Source organism: Eurytemora carolleeae, unplaced genomic scaffold (assembly GCF_000591075.1).
Source record: "Eurytemora carolleeae unplaced genomic scaffold, Eaff_2.0 scaffold357, whole genome shotgun sequence".
Classification (NCBI taxonomy): Eukaryota; Metazoa; Arthropoda; class Copepoda; order Calanoida; family Temoridae; genus Eurytemora; species Eurytemora carolleeae.
In genome coordinates, this window is record NW_019396335.1 from 29,759 (window position 1) to 50,265 (window position 20,507).

A 20,507-nucleotide genomic window follows, 5' to 3' on the forward strand; every position below is an offset into this window, starting at 1 on the left:
TATTCAAAAAAAAAACATAAAAAACGGTTTTTCGTTTTGAATTTTACCTGTAGGTCGGATCTTTTTCTATAACACCAACTCTGAACCCGTCTCCACACTAGAGGTAGAATAAAAACAAATTAAAAATGGAAAAAATTACATTTGTATAAACTTCTTTCTTGTATTTTTCTTTGTAAACTAAAATAAGAAACTAAAATATACATATTTTTAAGAAAAAAAACTTTTTCCTTCAAAAATCGAATAAAAATAATCCTATGGAAATAGTGGGGGGGGGGCACCAGGGGTATCCCACCCCCACAGAAGAATAAAATGAAAAATTGAACCTCAAAAAGGCAATTTCTTCTTCGTTTTTGTTACTTTCTACCTAAAAATCATTTATTTTTCCCATTTAAGTACATAAAACCATGGATGTGTAATAGAATGGAGAAGGTTTGATGTAATTTTATGGCTGGGGTGTCATCCAGTACGTTAGAGATTGAACCCTGGACTTACAATTTATCTTTGGTTTTCGTAAAGTTAATAGTTGTCAAAGGAGTAAAGAAAAACATTGTAAGTCTTTAAAACTTTGTAAAATTTAGTCTCTTTCTTCATAAAAATTGTCGTAGATATTAAAGAATTGAGCAACCTTCTTAATATTTTATACTTTGAATTTAGGACAAATTTCTCAATATCTCAGTCAATTCTTGAGGTCCAAAAACATGACCACATTTTGGAAATCTCAAAACAAGATCCATTTGATGCTAACCAACTCTTGGGAGGCAAAGTTATGTTTGCAAGATTTTCGCTTCAGTATCTCATTTCTGCTTAATCAAGCGCCCACAATCTACCAAAGCTCTTCTCCTATTTGGACCTTGAACTTCACTTCAAATTTTTTTTATAAGTACAAATAATTTTTACAGAATGAACGGTAGAAAGAAAAAGATTGAAACCTTAGATACCCACGCAGAATTTCAAAAAATTTCCCAAAAAAATCTAGGGTCCACTCAGCTATATCAGCTGTGAAGCACACCAAGAAAATTACATGTACGTCCAGAATAGTAAAGATCGATAGATAGAATATCTATAAGAACATCTATAAGCGAGCCGTGAATAAAACCATGAATAAAAATTAAACTATTTGTGAAAAAATATTTTAAAGAGTGGGAGATGGGGAGAAGCTCAGAAACATGAAATGAAATCCAACCTTTATTCTCTCCGCCAATGCGTTTGCTATACAGGATCCCACAATCCCTCCTCCGACAATTAGATAATCGTATTGAGATTTAAACTCCTGGATCCAGGGATACTCTTCAGGAGTAGACTTTGTTAACCTAAATATAGGATACTCAGGGGCGTACGAGGGGAGGAGCACTTGGTACATGTGCCCCGACGGGGTCACGCATAGGTTTGCCTCACACATTTATGAAATTATTTTATATGATGTGGGGAAAGAAAATAAAATTTGGCATTAAAATGCAAGTTTTTTCATTCTTATAAATGTTTTTTACACAATTATATAAAACCCTGAACATTTTTTGGGTTCACAAACAAACCTATAAAAGGGAAGGGAGGGGGNACAAATATATGTTCTAAACCTAGCAAAGTCTGATTAATAAGTATGAAAGATTTAAGGTTATTTAATAGTAACAAATATATGTTCTAAACCTAGCAAAGTCTGATTAATAAGTATGAAAGATTTAAGGTTATTTAATAGTAACAAATATATGTTCTAAACCTAGCAAAGTCTGATTAATAAGTATGAAAGATTTAAGGTTATTTAATAGTAACAAATATATGTTCTAAACCTAGCAAAGTCTGATTAATAAGTATGAAAGATTTAAGGTTATTTAATAGTAACAAATATATGTTCTAAACCTAGCAAAGTCTGATTAATAAGTATGAAAGATTTAAGGTTATTTAATATATATAAAAAACTTATCAATCTCTTTTTCAAAATAGAGATTTTTAGGGAGGGCACAACGTCTTCTAGGGGTTGCACAAAAAAATCGGCATGCAAAAGATGCCCCCCCAACCTCTCAGGTAGGTGGTGGGCGTAAAAAATTACATAAACTTATTAAACATGTCTCTGGTTCGCTCTTCTACAATTTTTATGAGATTACGGTGCAAATAAGGTATATAAGGAGTAAGATCTATCCCCCCCCCCCAAAAAAAAAAGACAGGAACAAATTAATCGAGCTGGGAATTCAGTCACAGACATGATTGCTGCCACCCACCCAAGCACAGTGCTAAACTAACTGGTCGAACCCCCCATGTTATGGTTGTATGGAATTTCTAGAGAAAGAAAATTTTCGCAATTTTTCAAGTTTTTATTTTTTTTTCTACAAAAAACGCAAGTTAATTTCCCTGGAAACCTACAATCCACATGGATATGAAGGGATTTATGATTTCTGAAAAAAAGTAGATTTATCCCAACCAACCTGATTCCTTCCCTCCACCTCTCAACAATAGAAGGAGGACGAATAACAGGAAATCCAAGTGTATACTCTCGAACATCCTCGTGACTTTCTTCAGTAAATAAAATATTATTTAACCCACTAGAATATGATACATTTAGATATATAAATATAAATAAGTTATGATTTTTAATGTGTAAAATAAGTATGACGAATGGCTATTTCTCTGTGTGGTATATTTAATAGGAAGCGAAACAAGCTACAGTAAGTGAAATTTTTTTAAAGCGCAAAAGTATTTATCCTCTTTATCGAATAATGTTGTGAGGTGTACTTTGTATTGTACAATGTACATAGGTAAACCTTGATTGAATACATTAAACTCTACAAAAATTTACAAATGGAAAATTGGACTGATGAATCAAACATTAAACAAGAGTGTGCTTACCTAAATTCACCAAGGTTGGATCGGGAAAGGTGACAAGAGGTCGAACCGTATTCTCGTAGCAAAATACTCCTACAGACAAAAAATTATACTGTCACAATGTCATATTTAAACTATTAACATAGAAAAAAGTGTGTCCAAAAATATCTACCCTTATGCCTCACAAGAGAATGAAGAAGGTAATGATTTAAAAATAAAATGGGTAAATATAAGGGACTTTTTCATATTATTGGTTTATTTTTACAGAAGTTACAGCAAAAAAATTAGAAATGGAGAGAAGGGCGATTCTAAAAATTTAATATATATTTTGATATGATATAAACCCCCGGAATGAAAATGTTGTTGTAGCCATTGTAGCAAATATAGACATGGAGATTAGTGAAGTTTTTTTTGTCACCAGCAAAGTTTAATCCATGCATGGACCCACATACTTCATCGAACCTACTCAATTATTACATCACACTGGCCGATTTGAGTGTTGGCAGGTTTGCATCTTATATGTTAACGTAATTACCTCCGACAACGACAGCATTTTAATATCATCGGTCAGAATGCTTGAACAAGTAAGATGAATGAAAATATTATCTGTACCTGGTTCTTTCTCAACTGTGTAAGGGATCCGTTGCTCAGGATTCCTCATTATTGCCTTCTCTTCATTTGTAAAAAATAGTTTATTGTCGTGTCTTTTATTCATTGATACTTCATTACTTTCATTCACAATCTTAAGAATTTCTTTCTCTGTTTTATTCACATTTGTCTTCGCTACATATTCCGGTTTGTCCGTAGCGCCGGATGTGTCCAAGTTTCCGGTCGTATTTGGAACTTCAGGTTTGTCACTGAATGTTCTATTTAGTATTCTAACAGATTGTTGTGTACTAGCGGAAACTAACGGCCCTAGCTCGCTCAACCGGCGCGCTAACAGCAACATTTTTCTGAAAAAGAAACGATTTCAGTTTCAGATATTAAAATAAAATTTGTGTTTTGTGCAAAGAATGTAATTTTATCACAGATTTGAAAATAAATTAAGTTGGTAGAGTTGGTACATGACGTAAATTTTTGCAATAACTTAGATAAGATATAAAAGAATAATTTAACAATTACACCCAGACAAAAATAAAACAAACCGATGCATTTAATTGTGCATTATAAATCATGATGGTTTTGTCAGTTAAAGCTATGATTCTTTAATCAATCAACCAATCGATTGGACTTTTAGGGGCGCCTTATGACCATGTCACAATCTCATCATAAAAAGCTAAACAAATCGTAGAAGTATCACTTAGAGGCAAATTTGTTTCCTTTTGAGTCGTCGTGTTTGTAACAAAAAATATAGTTTTGAATTAGGCATTTTATCCGACATATATTTAAGATCTTCAGCAGAAGATATTACCGCAAATCGACTGAACATATTTTTTTTTTAGGCAGAAGTAAAAAATGTGGGAAACTAAGGAGTGATATAATTTGTCACTTTGCGTTAAATATTATAAATTACAAAGGGTTTGTCAGCTGAGAAATAATTCTATAACACTTATTTGTGAGACAACATTCTTTTCATAGTAGCTTGTGCTTTTGAGTCGTCTTGTTTTTAACAAAAGATACTGTGTTAAATATGTAAGGTTAGGCACTTATATCAGGCATATATTTAAGATCTTTAGAAAAAGGTGGGAAATTCACGCAAATCGACAGAGTTAATTTGTCTTTTTAATATTTTTTGTTTTATTGTCTTTTGGTAGTCATCTACAGTCCCCAATAACCCATATGAGGCTGCAGTTATTACAAGTTCATCGCCTAGTCCTTTATGTTGATTCAATGGTTTGTTTTTACTTCTTCTTACACACTCTGCAGTCTGTCCTTGGGCGTTTTTTTATTTAATGCTCGGCCTAGATTTCTACGGAATGAAGGTTTATTGATTATCAACATCATTATTATCCTGTACCCTGTACCCTGAGTTTATTTGACTCTATGCTATCTGTTGATATGCTTCATGTTTGCTTTTTCTTCTATTCTTCAACTTTGCACTTCCTTCCTCTTTCCCAGGCTCATTCAAGGGAACATCTGAGCAGGATATTCTTTGAAATAGAGTTAAATCTTTGCCAAAAATTCTGATTTTCTAATCCCTATATCTTCGGAACCCAAAGTCGGAGACCTTAGATATTTCTAACTATAAATTCAATTACATCAAATAACAGAAGTTTGAAATATCAAAGGTTTACACTATCAGGTTGCAACAATATAGAGATTAGAAGATTTGATTTTGTGGTGAAGACTCAGTTCATTTGTCAAAAAATTCTCTTTTTCTTTATTTTGACTGATGTTATTTTGAGATAGACAAATTCAGGGGTGTATTTTCCTTGCCCCCCTCCCCGTACCCCCGCATATTATTCGCATTATTGAACTTCATAAAAACTATAAAAGAGCTTCCTCTTGGTGAATTTTTCAATATTTCTTTTTCAAATTTTTCTTTTCACTGAGCTTAATTGTGTAAAAAAGAATAATAATTCCTGCCTGGAGCTGAATCTATTAATCGAACAATGCTTCCTTCACTCTGCTCGGAGAACAGAACATTACTAAACTCCGTGACTGCAGGACGCTCCCGACCACCAGACACTAGATTTCGAACAGGTTTCAACATTTTGTTCAGGAACCCTCCTCCCGTCTTCAGTTTACCGGTGCTCGGGAGGAAATTAGTTTTTAAATTGTTTCTAAAACCGCTTTTTACCGCTGGGGATTGTGTACTAGAAGTGGCGGGTAAATAACTACTATTAACGGCTGATGTACTACTTGTAGCGGCGGGTGAATTACTTCTTGTGATGGGATTAGAACTGAAGGGTTGTGGTTGTGAAGTTGTGATGGTATCCTGTATAGGAGGAGGGAGAGGATGGTTCCTGTTCTCCGTCCAGTCCTCCTTAATGTTCCGGCAGAGTTTAGTCCAGAAATATGGATTCCCGTGAACCCTGGCAACATGAATACATAAGGAATAAAGTTAATAGAGAAAATATTCGTAGATTAAATAAATCTTTACTGATTTACTATTTATCCCTCCATAGACTTTGACTGAAGGGAAAGAGACCATTCTTTACTCCATGTAAGTAAGAACCGAGTGGTGCACTTAAAAAGAATTTGAATTCTCCTCATGTTCATACATTTTACCTATTCCTCTTTAAACCATCCCCCCCCCATTGGGCCCGATCGGTTCAGCCGTTTTGACGTTTATTGGATACAAACAGACAGACAGACAAACAAACAAACAAACAGACAAGCCAAATTTATATATAGATGATTTTAATTTTGAAAACTGATTATTTTCCTGGTTCCACAATTTTACAGCATGAAACGATGTATGAATTATCATAATCAGCGACTTTGCAAGCTGGAAAAACATCGAATAAAGGTTTCAAGGGTACCGTTGTAAATCGGACTAACCCTTAAAAAAAAAAAAGACTGGCAATTGAAATTACGACAGTGACTTTTTTGTTTCAAGTTAAAATGTTTAATTTAGAGTATTGTACTCAGTATGTTCCTAAGCTTAGTTAATGAGTCTATACTAGAGGGTAGTTTGACCGGCTTGTAAATGATTGGAAGAAAGCTGCGCTGGTTTGTCTGGATTGCATCAGTTTGCGCTAAACTCGAGTAGAACGCGTTCTCAGCACTAAATAAATCTATCAATCAATCAATAGGCCAACCGTTAAAGAAGTTTTGTTAATAACATTTTGTTATCCAATTTTGTTTTACTTAGCTTTTGAAACTAGTAGTTTTTGGATGCTTCACGGTTTTTAGTCATGTAGCTACATTAGCGAAAGAACAGAATGAAAACGTTTATTAAACCTTAAAATGAACCTGCTAAAAAAGTTTGGTGAAAGTATAACTGCGACCTTGCTGCATCGTTCCGAGATCAGCTTAGTAATAGCTTGTAATTCAACTGTGCCAACTAGAATAGTTTAGTATTAGTAATAGCTTGTAATTCAACTGTACCAACTAGAATAGTTTAGTATTAGTAATAGCTTGTAATTCAACTGTACCAACTAGAATAGTTCAGTAATAGATTGTAATACAACTGTACCAACTAGAATAGTTTAGTAATAGCAAATAATAAAACCGTACCAACTAGAATAGTTTAGTATTAGTAATAGCAAGTAATTCAACTATGAAATGAAATGAATAGTTTAGTAATAGGTTGTTGGTTACATCTCTGATACATGTTTTCCTACTAGATCTCTATCCTTGAGTCTAGTTTACCTACTAGATCTCTATCCCTGAGTCTAGTTTACCTACTAGATCTCTATCCCTGAGTCTAGTTTACCTACTAGATCTCTATCCCTGAGTCTAGTTTACCTACTAGATCTCTATCCTTGAGTCTAGTTTACCTACTAGATCTCTATCCCTGAGACTAGTTTACCTACTAGATCTCTACCCCTGAGACTAGTTTATCTACTAGATCTCTATCCCTGAGACAGGTTTACCTACTAGATCTCAATCCTTGAGTCTAGTTTACCTACTGGATCTCTATCCCTGAGACAGGTTTACCTACTAGATCTCTATCCTTGAGACAGGTTTACCTACTGGATCTCTATCCCTGAGACAGGTTTACCTACTAGATCTCTATCCCTGAGACTGGTTTACCTACTAGATCTCTATCCCTGAGACAGGTTTACCTACTATCTCTATCCTTGAGACAGGTTTACCTACTGGATCTCTATCCCTGAGACAGGTTTACCTACTAGATCTCTATCCCTGAGACTGGTTTACCTACTAGATCTCTATCCCTGAGACAGGTTTACCTACTAGATCTCTATCCCTGAGACAGACTGATATCTTCTGGTTTTCTAACTCCTGAACCATTAGCTGGGTGAATTCTGAGTCCTCAGCTGCATGTAGAATCAACACATCGTATCTGAATATATGAGAAATAAGATCAAAACTTAACTGAAAACAAAATACCGCGCCCCTCTTTTCCTTTACAACAAGATAATGGAATAGATTTAACTCAAACCAAGCCTGGCTCTTATCCACATTTTAATTGTTTTATTTTTCAAATATATATTGAGAACATGTCCAAAAAGGGTTTCTGAAAATTTACATAAATGAAATGAAAAAGTTTATCAGACATTTAAAATCATACCTGGCCAAGTTCTTCCCTCTCTTCAAGCAAGCAATATCGTCGTAGGTTAAAACCTTCTCTGATCCAGCAAGCTCATTTTCTATCATACCAACACTAAATCCCTAAACATTTATATACAAATTATCAATAAATCACTTAAGGGATAATGGAATTACGTTGAGAGTCTTAAAACATGAACATTTCAGAATTTTCATTATGGCAAATTTTGTATTGGGGATGGGGGAGGGGGGATAAGTTTAACACAATTAGTCTATAAATAAAAAGTTATCACCTTTTGTCTGAGAAGTTTATCAGCAAATTTAATATCCTCGGCAATTCTTTCTTTATTATCATCGATCACATCAAATCTGATCAGATAAATAAATAAATAAGATTTCATTTTTCATTTAATATCTAGGCTCATTTTAACCCTCCATATATATAGAGTAATTGATTTGAATATAGAGATCTGTTAACAAATAATAAGTGCTAAGCAGTGATCTTGATTGCTAAATAAGATCTTAGCTACAAAATAATCTTCTTAAAAATTTGTCACCCCAACCACAACTAGAAAAAAAATTGTATTCAATTAACCGATCATCAACTATTTTTAATTGACTTAATGACACTGTTATTGTAAAGAGTTCTCCATCAATTATTTGCAAGAGTAACCCATAGCTTGTGGACTTCTCAACCTCACAGAAGAGCAAGAAAATGGCCTTTTTTCTTCTAATTTTAAAAATGGACCATACAGAAAGATATTATCTAAGCAAGTTTTAGCAAGTATACAAAATAAAGGGATTTAACGAATAAAGCTAGGCATTGTATCACAGCGGTCGCACCAAGTAAGGAAGAAAAATCCATAAAAAAAATCTCATTATTCTGATGTAATGTCAAATACCTGTCCATTTCAGATAAAAATAAGAAGAGGTTTTTCACCGTCGCGTTCTCGAAATGTTTCCAGTGATCAAGAAGGTGTTTGAAAGGATCAGACGAATATTTGATTTGATCAAATACATGGCGATCATTGATACAAGAACATTCGTAGACTCCACGCCAATCTCTAAACATTCAGATTCAAAATAAAAACTGCAGATTTTAAAACCTAGAAACCCATCTAAACATATATAAACATCTTGAATAATTTTGTTTGAAAACCAAACGAAAATATAACATTTTGAATCTTTAAATGGGTTTAACAACCCCCCCCCCCCAACAATTATTTTAAAAAGAGCTTAATTGTAAAAGAAAGTCAAAGTTGATGTTCTGGCCACGACCTCGACCAAAAAATTGTATTAAATAATCTAAGTCAAAATTAGTATAAAATAAATATCAATAATTCGTGTTTAAAAAATATTTGAAACCAGGGTCTTGTACTTAATTGATAGGAGGAGAGGGGAGGTATATTGACTAGGACGGGCCCTTGTAATGAATGTTTACCTCAGAATTTTGTTGTCAGTAAGCAAGAGCTTTTCAGGGTTAAGTTGAACTGATAGACGTTCGATGGTCGAAGGTCGTAAGAACGCTATCGAAGCGTCGTCGCTGAGTTCTTTCGACATTTCTGTACAGATAAAAAAATTGTAAGTGTCGAGCTTGTTTCAATATAAGGACTGACTAACCTAGATGACGACAGCAGCAAAACTATAACAAATTTCCACCAACTAAATTAAACGTTTTCGCATGTTTATTGCAGTTAAAAAAAGTGAAGCGCAAAATTGTGCAATTGCCGCGAAGTATTCAATGAAGTTAGAGCCAATAAAAAGACGACATCAGTAATGTGACTTATCATTGTACCGATGCTCCGGAGGAAGGCCAATCTCGCCAATCACAACAATTTCTAGTCCGAGCCACATTCTCCTCATTTTCTTGTCCGAGCCATCTCAAAATTTGCATCCTTTGCATCCTTAATAGAGCTTGTTTGTAATTGTAACAGAAAGTCAAAGTGAATGTTCTGGCCACGGCACTTGATAAAAAAATTGTATTAACTAATCTAACCCCAAACTATCTTTTTAAGTATCTAATTCTCTCGGATCAATTATTTTTTTAAGAAACAGGCCATGTTGGGGCATAATTGAAATACTGAATTTTTCTTAACTGAAAAAAATATTTCATTTGAATTAGAGTTTTCAAGCTTATAATGTCCTAAAAAATGTTCAGCTTTCTTTTGCGCATTTTCAGATATTCCTGGTGCAGAATGCTGCTAATAATTCTTGAGTTCAGAACTTCAATCTTTTTTGTTATTTATAGTGAAAACCATAGAATTTTTCTGGGTGCTTCAATAGGGAAAATGATAGGCAGAGGTATGCCAACTATTTTGCTACTTTATATCGCAAAGGTTTAAGCCATAACAGAGGCAGAAGAGATTTAAGTTTACCATATATAAAGTTTGACATCATTTTCATGGGTTTGAAGATTCCAAAATGATGTAATTATTGCGAAACTTCAGTCTATCTATATTTTATGTCCTATAGTGGACAGATGTAAAAAAATAGTTTTATCTTCGTCGAGAATTAAAAACTTTAACACACATATATAATAATCGAAGGATGAGGATTCTGAGAAGGCTCGGACAAGAAAAAGAGGAGAAGTTGACTTGGACAAAAAATTGTTGTGGCTGGCCTTCCTCCCGGCTAAAGTTGTCCTCCTATTCCAGAGTTTTCTGGTTATCACGTAAATAATTATAATTCTTACTGAATCAGACCTCCAATCTCCATGCTGTTGGAATATAACTTTTTTGAAAGCCTTAACAAAAGAATTAGCAGATTGCAAAAATTTTGAGAGGAAGTTTTGTATACACAGACAATGCGGCAGGCTACATTTTCAAAATCCATTGTTAAAAATCAATTAAAAAGGACTTGAAGTTGCCCCCTCTTTAATAATTGCCCTACATTTTTCCAAGTGAAGGAACTCGTCCCAACTTTTCAGGAAGGGGACTTCCCCCAAGTTTTACGGGGGGGGGGGGACGCCCCCCACAGCAAGACAAATGATATTAAATTAACATCAAATTAACATCTTTTTACAGTGTTTAGTGTCATTTTGACATCACAAAAAGACATCAAATTAACGTAAAAACAAACCTATTTCAATGTCAATGTTTGTTTGAAGTCATTTCAAATGTTTTGAGTCATCATAATGACATTATTTGACGAGTTAGCTATACTATATCCCTAAATTAAATCCTATCTATAATAAAGGGTGAACCTAAAAAAACCACACATAATAAAAATTATGCTCTAATTGTTTAACGCATTATGATTCAAACAGTTTTATTGGATATATTTTAGTGGTTACATATATATTTGAGTATTTGGAAACTTTTAGTAGTCTTCCTTCTGGATTTGACGACCTTCTTTGTCTATAACAGCTTGAAGTCGGTGGGGCAGAGATGCCATCAAATGTCTACATAGAGCCTTATCATCGTCAATCTCTCTCCATGCTGCAATGATGGCTTTCTTCAGCTGTTGGTCATTAGAGCATTCTTTTTCAGCAACCTTTCCCTTAAGAATGCTCCAAACATTTTATATTGGCCATAACTAGTGATTTTGGCACTGAAATCAGTATTGATGATCTTTCCCCACTTTCTGTCATTCCTCACTCTTCTCCCATAAACACTAAGGAACATCCTTGCACACTCCACACGCCTCTCCTTATGCTCATCTGACATTTTCTGTACCTTATTCTTGTGGTATGCCTTATATCCATATTTTTTCATGATTCTTACAACTGATGTTTGAAACAGACCGGGTGCTCCTGCGTTCCCCAACAAACAAAACACAGGTTTTCAACGAGATTAGCATGATGGAGAACTGGTTGATAATTCACGTGATTAATTCACAGCCCCTCCTTGTGTTATACTCGTGGTAAATCTACTTTTCACAATCTTGAAGATTCCTCCTGTGTACAGCACGGGTAAAAAACACGAAAATATTCTTTGAAAATTCTCGTCGTTATTTCACATGTTGTACACGTAGCAAAATAAACCAGTGCAAGATCTTGCATATTTCAATCCTGTTAAACTCGAGTAATGCAAGGCCAGAATTTTTAGATTTTAATTGTCGTAATTATCATGTGTAATATATTTGAGATAATTCTATAGTTCAATTCTTGTCGTTTTTTCACATGCTGTGCTCGTAGCAAAGATACCAGTGCAAGCTCTCGCATATTTCCAACGTGTTAATCATGAGTAATGTAATGCCAGAATATCTAGATTTTAATTCTTGTAAATATCACGCGTAAAATATTTGAGATATCATCAGTTTTCATTATTCATAGAGTTGCAAAATCACAACACTTGGTGTCTCTGCTCATCTTTTAGAAACTAAAAGTTTATTGTAGTAAAATGAGATATTTGAACTGACATAAATTTTTCAAATCATAACAAGTATGAGCAGAGTATAAAAAAGTTTTACATTGAATTTTGTTTTGTATTTCTCAAAAACCCCTTTTTGGAATATCGATCTTTTATATATATTAAGAAAGGAGCATTCTTATAATTATGAACACTTTAACATGATTAAACATTATTTAGACTTGAAAAATCACTTTGTGATAAGAAAAGTTTAAAGTTTACTGTTCAAGATGTTTTATGTAAAAGAATTAAACCAAAATGTTTAGTTTCTAAACATTTTGTAATAATTATATACATTTACACAGTATGTTTTATAATATATTTGTATATCAGAAATCAATTATATATCCCTTTTCCCCGGTATTAAAAAGAAATTAATTTAGGTATGATGGAAGAAAAATAATTTTCTCATGTAAAAATCCCGTGTTCATCTCGTGAAATAAACTCAAGTTTGCCGTGTAAAAACTCGGTCCTAGACCCGTGATCAAATCGTCGACATTCACCTCAACAACACGTGAATTATCACGGGATATTGACGGGTCACTTGTGTGAAATACACCAAAAAATCTTGTGTTCTTCACGGGTTTTTGTTTGATAGGTCCTTATTGTTCATCAGTCTCTTCACCTAGGCAATCTTTCTTCCTGGAACAGAGGGTCGTCCGTTCCCCTTTAGGTGATCAGCAGAGAACCCATGCATTGCAAACTTCTTCTTCTGGTAGACAACAAAGCTTCTCAGACCCCCCAATATCTAGCTTCAGCGCTAGTTATCACTTCAGAATTTAATCTTGTGCATTAATAAGTAAGGATGTGACCTGAAATTTAGTACTATGTAAAATTGTTCATAACCAATAAATAAAATTTAACAAATAACGTAGGTCATATGATATAACTCTAATATCCGCCGGACTCTCTACCTGCATCGGACTAAGTTTCCGCCGGTCTCTACTGCAGCGGACAGGTAGAGAAGATAGTCACAGACATGTCATTCAAACACAACAACAGTACAGCAATGGAACTCATACAGACAGATGACCATTACATCTTCCTTCAGGGATTTTTATATTTTTCTTATCGTGTTTAAGAACATTAAAATACACAAAATAATTCATAAATCATAGGAAACTATAAACTGTTTTTATTAGTACTTGAAGATTTATTTTGTACTCTAGAAAATTTCAAACATAAGATCTTTAGAATTGATTTTAGATTAAAGAAGTTTCGTCAAATAAATATATATAACAGTGTGACATATTCATAGTCTCATGCATGGGGTTTGTCATAGACAAGGTTATAATGCAAGGAAAGTAAATTGCAGTTGCGTATACTTTACGTACATATTGAAACCAGATCTTTGGGCGGAATTTGCAAACAAGAATAGATGCATCAGTGTTCGTGGGTCTGTCCTAGTGAACGATTTTTGGACCCCCCCCCAGCATTATTTACGGTTAGGTTAGGTTAAGACACTTTCTGGGCCGAGCGCTGCGGCTAGGATGGGCTAGGGGGCCGAGCGCTGCGGCCACGGGTTAGGTAAAAATAATCCCTTTACATTTAAGATCCATGTACAAAATTGATAGGAGGGGGGGGCCTGGGGGGGGTCAAAAATCGTANTTTTGGGCCCCTCCTCCTATGAATTTTGTACATGACCACTTATTTTTCTGCAAGATTATTATCATTTTTTTATTATATTATGGTTAGGTTAGGTTACTTCAATTTCTGGGCTGAGCGCTGCGGCAGGACAGTCTAGAGGGCCGAGCGCTGCGGCTAGGATAGGTTAGGAGGCCATGCGCTGCGGTTAGGACAGGCTAGGGGGCCGAGCGCTGCGGCTAGGACAGGATAGAGGGCCGGGCGCTGCGGACACATTACCAATCATATCCATGAGATTCATTTACAAAATTGATAGGTCTGGGTGGGGTGGGGGGGTTCAAAAATCGTCTCTTGGAAATTACCCATGCATGATAAGGAGAATATAGTACACAGAAAAAAAATCAAATAAAAAAGATTTAAGTGATTGAGGAATTTTTAAAACAAATTTTGTTTATTTTTCAACAGAAAAAATATAAAATATGTTAAAATCATATTGTGTCTTTTTTTGACAGAGCGTCTTATATATGGTAATTTCCTAGGAACGATTTTTGATGCTGATGGGTCTTAGCTCCATATAAAGTTTCAAATAAACTAATCTCCCCCCTGCCATGACGTCAAAAATTCTGGAGAAGGTATTATGAAGGTCGGGGAAACTTCTTCCTCACACCGAGAGGACTTATACCGAAAAAAAACGTACTCCAACATTAGCTGACAACTGAGTTTTACCGGGTTTTCTAAATACAAAGAATAAAACATCATAAAACTTAATTTTTACATTCAAATGCTTCTTATGAATAAATGTCACATAGTTTAAAATGTATCTCTATCTTATCTTAACATCTCTAGGCTTTGAGGCATGCTTCAAACCTTCCTTATAGGCACAGCTTCAGTAATAAAGGGTATATTAATTACATTGCTACTATAGGTTTCAGAAAATTCTTTTTGTAAATATGAAGGTAGTTTTAATTTAAAATCAGTCAGCATTTCCTTTTGATAGGTATGTTAAAAAAATGATTTTACAAATAAAAATTAAGATATATAATATACCAAATGAAAATCAAAGGAAGAGGGGGGATGGCAATTTTTCAAGAAAATATTAATTTCAATAAATATGTTTTGAAGTGCATTAAAAAGATTAAAATATTAAAATGAAACCAGATCCAGGGGCATGATACTGCACTCTGGTGTTCCAGGCATACAGGTATTCAAAATATTAAAAAATTTAATTTGTTACATTACTTTAAGAATTATGTCACAAAACAATATTAAAATTATCAATATCATTCTCTAAAAATTAGAATCATCCATTTTGATGTTAATATTTAAAATAAAACGTCATGCTTTTTAATCAAAATAAAAAGTTACCGAGAAAAACTAATATTAAGGGAAAATGAACACTCGCCCTCAAACTCAAATTTTCTAATCCCTATATCTTTGCAATCTGATTATATTTCTAAAGAAATTGACTGCAGTTTGCAAACATACTAAAATTTTCTAATCCCTTTTTCTTTGCAACCTGACGGTGTTAATCTTTGATGTTTCAAACTATTTGATCTGACAGAATTCATAGTTTGAAATATCTTAGGTCTAAACGACCTTGTGGGTTGCCAAGATACAGGGGTTAGAAAATCAAAGCTAGTGTCAAAAACTTTGAATAATTGGGGGGCAAAACGTTGCCAAGGGGGAGGGGGCAAAAAATGTGCCCCCCCCCCTACACAAATGCTCTCGTACGCCCCTGCATAGGCCCATTAACATAAGATTTCAAAGATATAGGGATTAGAAAATTACAATTTATGGCTATTGTTCAGTTTCATTGACGTGAAATTTTTACTAATAAAGATAAAAGTAGATGATATGCAGAAAGTAGAAAAAAATGTTCATTAAAAAACTGGGAAAATTTATTTCAGGAGAATTCAGTATTCACCATAGCTGGGACCTAGCCAGTGAATCTAATCCAGAATGTCTAGGGGCTCTCGTAGGTAAGATTAGAGTTGATTAAAGGGACTGTAAGCCTAATTTCAAATTAAAAGCTTGGCTGGTCAAGTATGAATTAGATATCAATGTTAAAATATTGAAAAAGTATTTTTTCAAATTTCTACTGCAGGAGAACAAATTTAAATTATCATAAATAGATACTTTAAAACTAAGAAAAATTTTAATTTATTTAACATTTTTCATCAGATAAAGGTTTAAGGGAACCCTTGTGAATCTGGCATTCCCATGTTGAATTTACGCTTACAATCCTTTCAAATATAGATTATCTAAAGCAATTTCAGATTATATTACAAGCGATCTCTTGAACAAGGCCACGATTAAGTCTAGAATCGTTAGTCTTAAGTGGTATATTTAATATACCACTTATGACTTGGTGACTTATGTCGTATTTATTTCATAATTTCAAATTTCTCACGAAAACATTCAGTCAATATAAATCCCAAGTCTTATTTAAGGCTGAACTTAGTCTTTAAGACCGAGAAATTGAACGTTTACCTATATCTTTACAACCTGTATGTGTAAACTTTTGATCTTTCAAACTTATAATTTTATCTTACAGAATTCACAGCTTGAAATATCAAAGGTCTATGACATTGTGTTACAGAGATACAGGGCTAAAAAATCAGAGTTTGTTGCTAAAACTCAATTCCCTTTCCCAAATCGCACGGCCTCAGTATTCATAAACAGACACTTAAAATTTTTTATATAAAAGGAAAAGAAATCTAATTAAAAAAAAGTTTTTAAAAACCCGAAAGAGTCGAAACAGGGGATGGGGGGGGGGTTGATGCTCTTGAAATCAAGAAATTGGACACTTCAGTTTCAGTAGAAACATATATACTGCTTAGCGCCGATTTAAGGATCTATCTCTAATTGGATGATGAGATAGATAGAAAGATGGATGTTACCGTCTGCAATTTTTATTGGTTCAGAATAGACACCAAACACATGGCTGAACCCTGATTGGATCAGGCGCTAATGGACTCGGCATACTAGAGTGTACAGAATTCACCGCTTGAAATATCAAAGTACATCGTCCTACAGAGATACAGGGCTAAAAAAGCAGAGTTTGTTGCTAAAACTCAATTCCCTTTCCCCCTCAAAAAATCTAATTATAAAAGTTTTTAAAAACCCGAAAGAGTCGCAACAGGGGATGGGGATGAGGGAGATGCTCTGGAAATCAAGAAATCGGACACTTCAGTTTGAGTAGAAATAAATATTTATTTTTTTCTGCTTAGCGCCGATTTAAGGATTTATCTCTAAATGGATAACGAGTTAAATAGAAAGATGGATGTTACCGTCATGCAATTTCTATTGGTTCAGATTAGACACCAAACACATGACTGAACTCTGATTGGATCAGGCGCTAATGGAATCGGCATAAAAGTGTGAGGAAAGAAATTAAGTCTTATCCACAAACTCTGATTTTTGTATCCCTATATATTTGTCACCCAACGTCTTAGACATTAGATATTTCAAATTATTAGTCCTTCTAAACCAATTTATCTATATTAGTTTGTAATATGAAATGTTTACACCATCAGGCAGCAAAGATATAGGGATTAAAAATTTTGAGTTTGTGGCAAAGACTCAATTCCTTTTCAGTGTTATAATTCTAGTTTGTAACATTAATAATTCCCCACCACCTTCCAAAAAAGAAGAGTTATCAATAGATATATGAAATGGAAATGCTTTTTTCAAAACAGAATTATGTACATTTGTATGGTGGTATTTAGAGTGCTTCTTGGGACTTCAAAATAATAAAAAAATATTTTTAACTTTAATAATTTATTTTTATTAAATTGTACAATATTTTTTTTAATATTTATATCATTATATGATATCAGATGAAAATATTTGTATATTTGTATATTTCTTCTTTGCTTTCTTCTTGTTCATCTATCATACATCTTTCAATCATATATCGGCTAATTTTGAAAAAAAATGTTCTTGTAAATTTGCCACTTGTTTTTCTGAACCCTGTATTCATTAAAAGGGTTTATAAGGGTTTTGTTAGAAAAAGAATTATTTGTTTAGTATTTGTTTAGTATAAATGTATAAAGTACACATCTAATGATATCCTCTTATGATATAAATACTATTGTCCTCCTACCAATATTACTATGTAAATACAATCGACTGTTCTGTTTATATAATGTGGGGTTTAGTTTAGGTCATTAGTGCTTCATGACTTGATATGGTTTGATTAAAGTTTTATAGATACATGCTGAAATGGGACTGAACAATAAATTTTCATTCTTCGTAAATCTTTGATAAATTAAACTTACTATTTCATCTAAAAAGAATTTAAGTTTTAAAACCGAAGGTCTTAAACATCAGGTTGCAAAGAAATAAAATTAGAATATTCGAGCTTGTGGCAAATTTTCAGTTCCTTTTTTGACGAAAATATGTCAAATTTAATTTTTTTTCTGTATTTTTAAAACTAGGTTTTCTTTGAACTAAATATAACATACCTGCTTATTCATCTTTTTTAGTATTCAAGAGATCAAAGAGAATTTTTATTATTTCCTGCCAGAAAACAAAGAATAGTTTAGAAATGTTTTTTTTTAACTTTATTAAATTTTATTTTGAGGCTCAACTTTTATTTCTGGCCTGATGTATTTCAACACATGTTATTCCCGATACTTTACATAGGAAGTGAAACCTGATGGTGTAAATCTTATATATTTAAAACGTTGATTATTTGTTTTAGCAGAATTCATAGTTTGAAATATCTAAGGTCTACAAAATTGTGTTGCATTAGAGTTTGTGGCAAAGACTCGATTCCTTTTACACCTAATTCACATTTACATTGTTACCAAACTTGTCACAACTCAAGTAGGGGTGTTCATATAGTCAAAAGAATTTTATATAATCGTTCCTTTAGTGTGGAGGAGGGGGAGGGGGGGGGGCAAAACGTATAGGATAACTTGAATTCTGTATTTTGTGCTTATATTCTGAAAAATATACTCCACTGGTTGCGCCTTTGTCTAGATCTCTGCATTATAACTTCTGTTTTCTTGAGTTTCATATAATAGTTATTAAAAATGGAACTAAAAATAGCCAAATAATTCAACCCTAACTTTCTTATGAATCAAAACACTGAGGTCCTGTTAAGGTTTTATGAATATTATTATTTATTACATTAAGGGGTGTATAATTTTCACTTTTCAGAATTACACCCCCCTCCCCCTGGGGGAAGGAGGGTGATACTCTTTTGATACTTTTTTCAAAAATTCATTTATTTTTCTTAAAAGTATTTATTTTCCCCAATTCAGTGAATAAAACCCTAAAAACACAAAAAAAAACTTTTTTGGGAAAAAATTATTTTTAAGGGGGGGAAGCGATTTTTCAAGGAAATATACACCCCTGGAGGGGTATGGGTTGCCGGAGAGGAGGGGGATTAGAAGCTGTATAGAAGACTAATGAAGAATAAATGGAAGACAAACTTGTGTACAAATTATACAATAAACATGTATTTATTAATATTTTAGAATCTATTTACTCACTAATCTTTTCTTATGTTTTGTAAGTTTATTTTTTATTAAGATATATTTTTATTTTCTGTAACAATATTATTTTCTGTAAAAAACATAAAAATGATAATCAATTTCATAGGAAAAAATCTAAAATTGTTAATTGAAAGGGTTGCAAAGCGCCCTACAAGCCAAGTATTTTAACAGATATGTTTTACATTTTCTTAGTTAGTATAGACTTAAAAAGGACAATAATGAAACATGTTTGCACACAAAACTATATTTACATATTAACTATACAAACTGTTGATCACTGATCAAATCAACTCTTATTCAAGAGGACATTCGCCTCCAGTGGCAAATGTATATTCCTTGAAACTTCTATTCGATGCTTGATCAATACTGGGGAATCCAATATGGCCGATTCCCTATTCTGTTCTTCCCTGTCCTTATAATCCCTTTATTCCCCTTTCCTGCTTTTGTCCTGGCGTGGCTATACCGAAATAAAGCCAAACTAGATGAGGCTTGAGAGATAACCTGCCAGCCTTATAAGGCTAGAAACATGTCTCCCGGTGGGGCATTAACTAAAATATGCCTATTTATATCTGGTTCACATTAGTATGGCAAAATTTAAATATTCAAATTATTTACAAATTAAAACATGTGTATTGTTTTAACAACATTTGAGGACTTAAACTATTGTAAAAATAATTGTGTTCTTTGTGAAAAATTTAAATATTTATTCAGAGTTTCGGAAGCTTTTATATTGAATCTCAGTGCTTACAAATAAATTCTAGGATAGGGTTTCACTAAAGATTTACCAAATAATTATAAACATGTTTATTTTTTTGTACAATATTATTTACTCCATAAAAATATGAAATATGGATCTTAAATATAGCCAATAGTGTTCTTTCAATAAAAAAAATATACAATGTTATCTGATCATCATACTTAAAAATTGTCGAGAAAGTTTTTTTATTTACTCTGGAATTGATTTAAAAATTTAATTCATGGCATTTCTCAAATTGACATCTTACTTAATAATCTTAATTTTTTTTATTATGTTGAGTTATAATACAGTTAAATAAAAACTATTAAGAGGACTTATGATTTCAATTTTAACTTGGAAGTCAAGAGAACCTGTCAATTAAAAAGCTTCTCTTTGGTTAAT

The 20,507-nt window shown here is 33.2% G+C and overlaps 2 protein-coding genes across 2 annotated transcripts; both read right to left on the bottom strand.

Annotated features, from left to right (window-relative positions):
- Nucleotides 1–36: 36 nt before the first annotated feature.
- On the bottom strand, nucleotides 37–3,765 carry LOC111701170 (uncharacterized). The gene is made up of 5 exons (XM_023472339.1): nucleotides 3,427–3,765; nucleotides 2,839–2,907; nucleotides 2,418–2,505; nucleotides 1,184–1,310; nucleotides 37–97 (listed from the first exon to the last, which is right to left on the bottom strand). Exons 1-5 carry the CDS (start codon nucleotides 3,761–3,763, stop codon nucleotides 44–46), a joined length of 675 nt encoding a protein of 224 aa, XP_023328107.1. The 5' UTR covers nucleotides 3,764–3,765; the 3' UTR covers nucleotides 37–43.
- A 285-nt stretch (nucleotides 3,766–4,050) lies between these two features.
- Nucleotides 4,051–9,661, bottom strand: LOC111701169 (myeloid differentiation primary response protein MyD88). Its single transcript, XM_023472338.1, has 10 exons — nucleotides 9,553–9,661; nucleotides 9,374–9,494; nucleotides 8,835–8,996; nucleotides 8,226–8,301; nucleotides 7,955–8,055; nucleotides 7,614–7,726; nucleotides 6,673–6,763; nucleotides 6,356–6,484; nucleotides 5,341–5,789; nucleotides 4,051–4,890 (listed from the first exon to the last, which is right to left on the bottom strand). The coding sequence occupies exons 2-10, from the start codon at nucleotides 9,490–9,492 to the stop codon at nucleotides 4,796–4,798; spliced, it is 1,335 nt and encodes a 444-aa protein (XP_023328106.1). The 5' UTR covers nucleotides 9,493–9,494; nucleotides 9,553–9,661; the 3' UTR covers nucleotides 4,051–4,795.
- Between the last annotated feature and the right edge of the window lie 10,846 nt (nucleotides 9,662–20,507).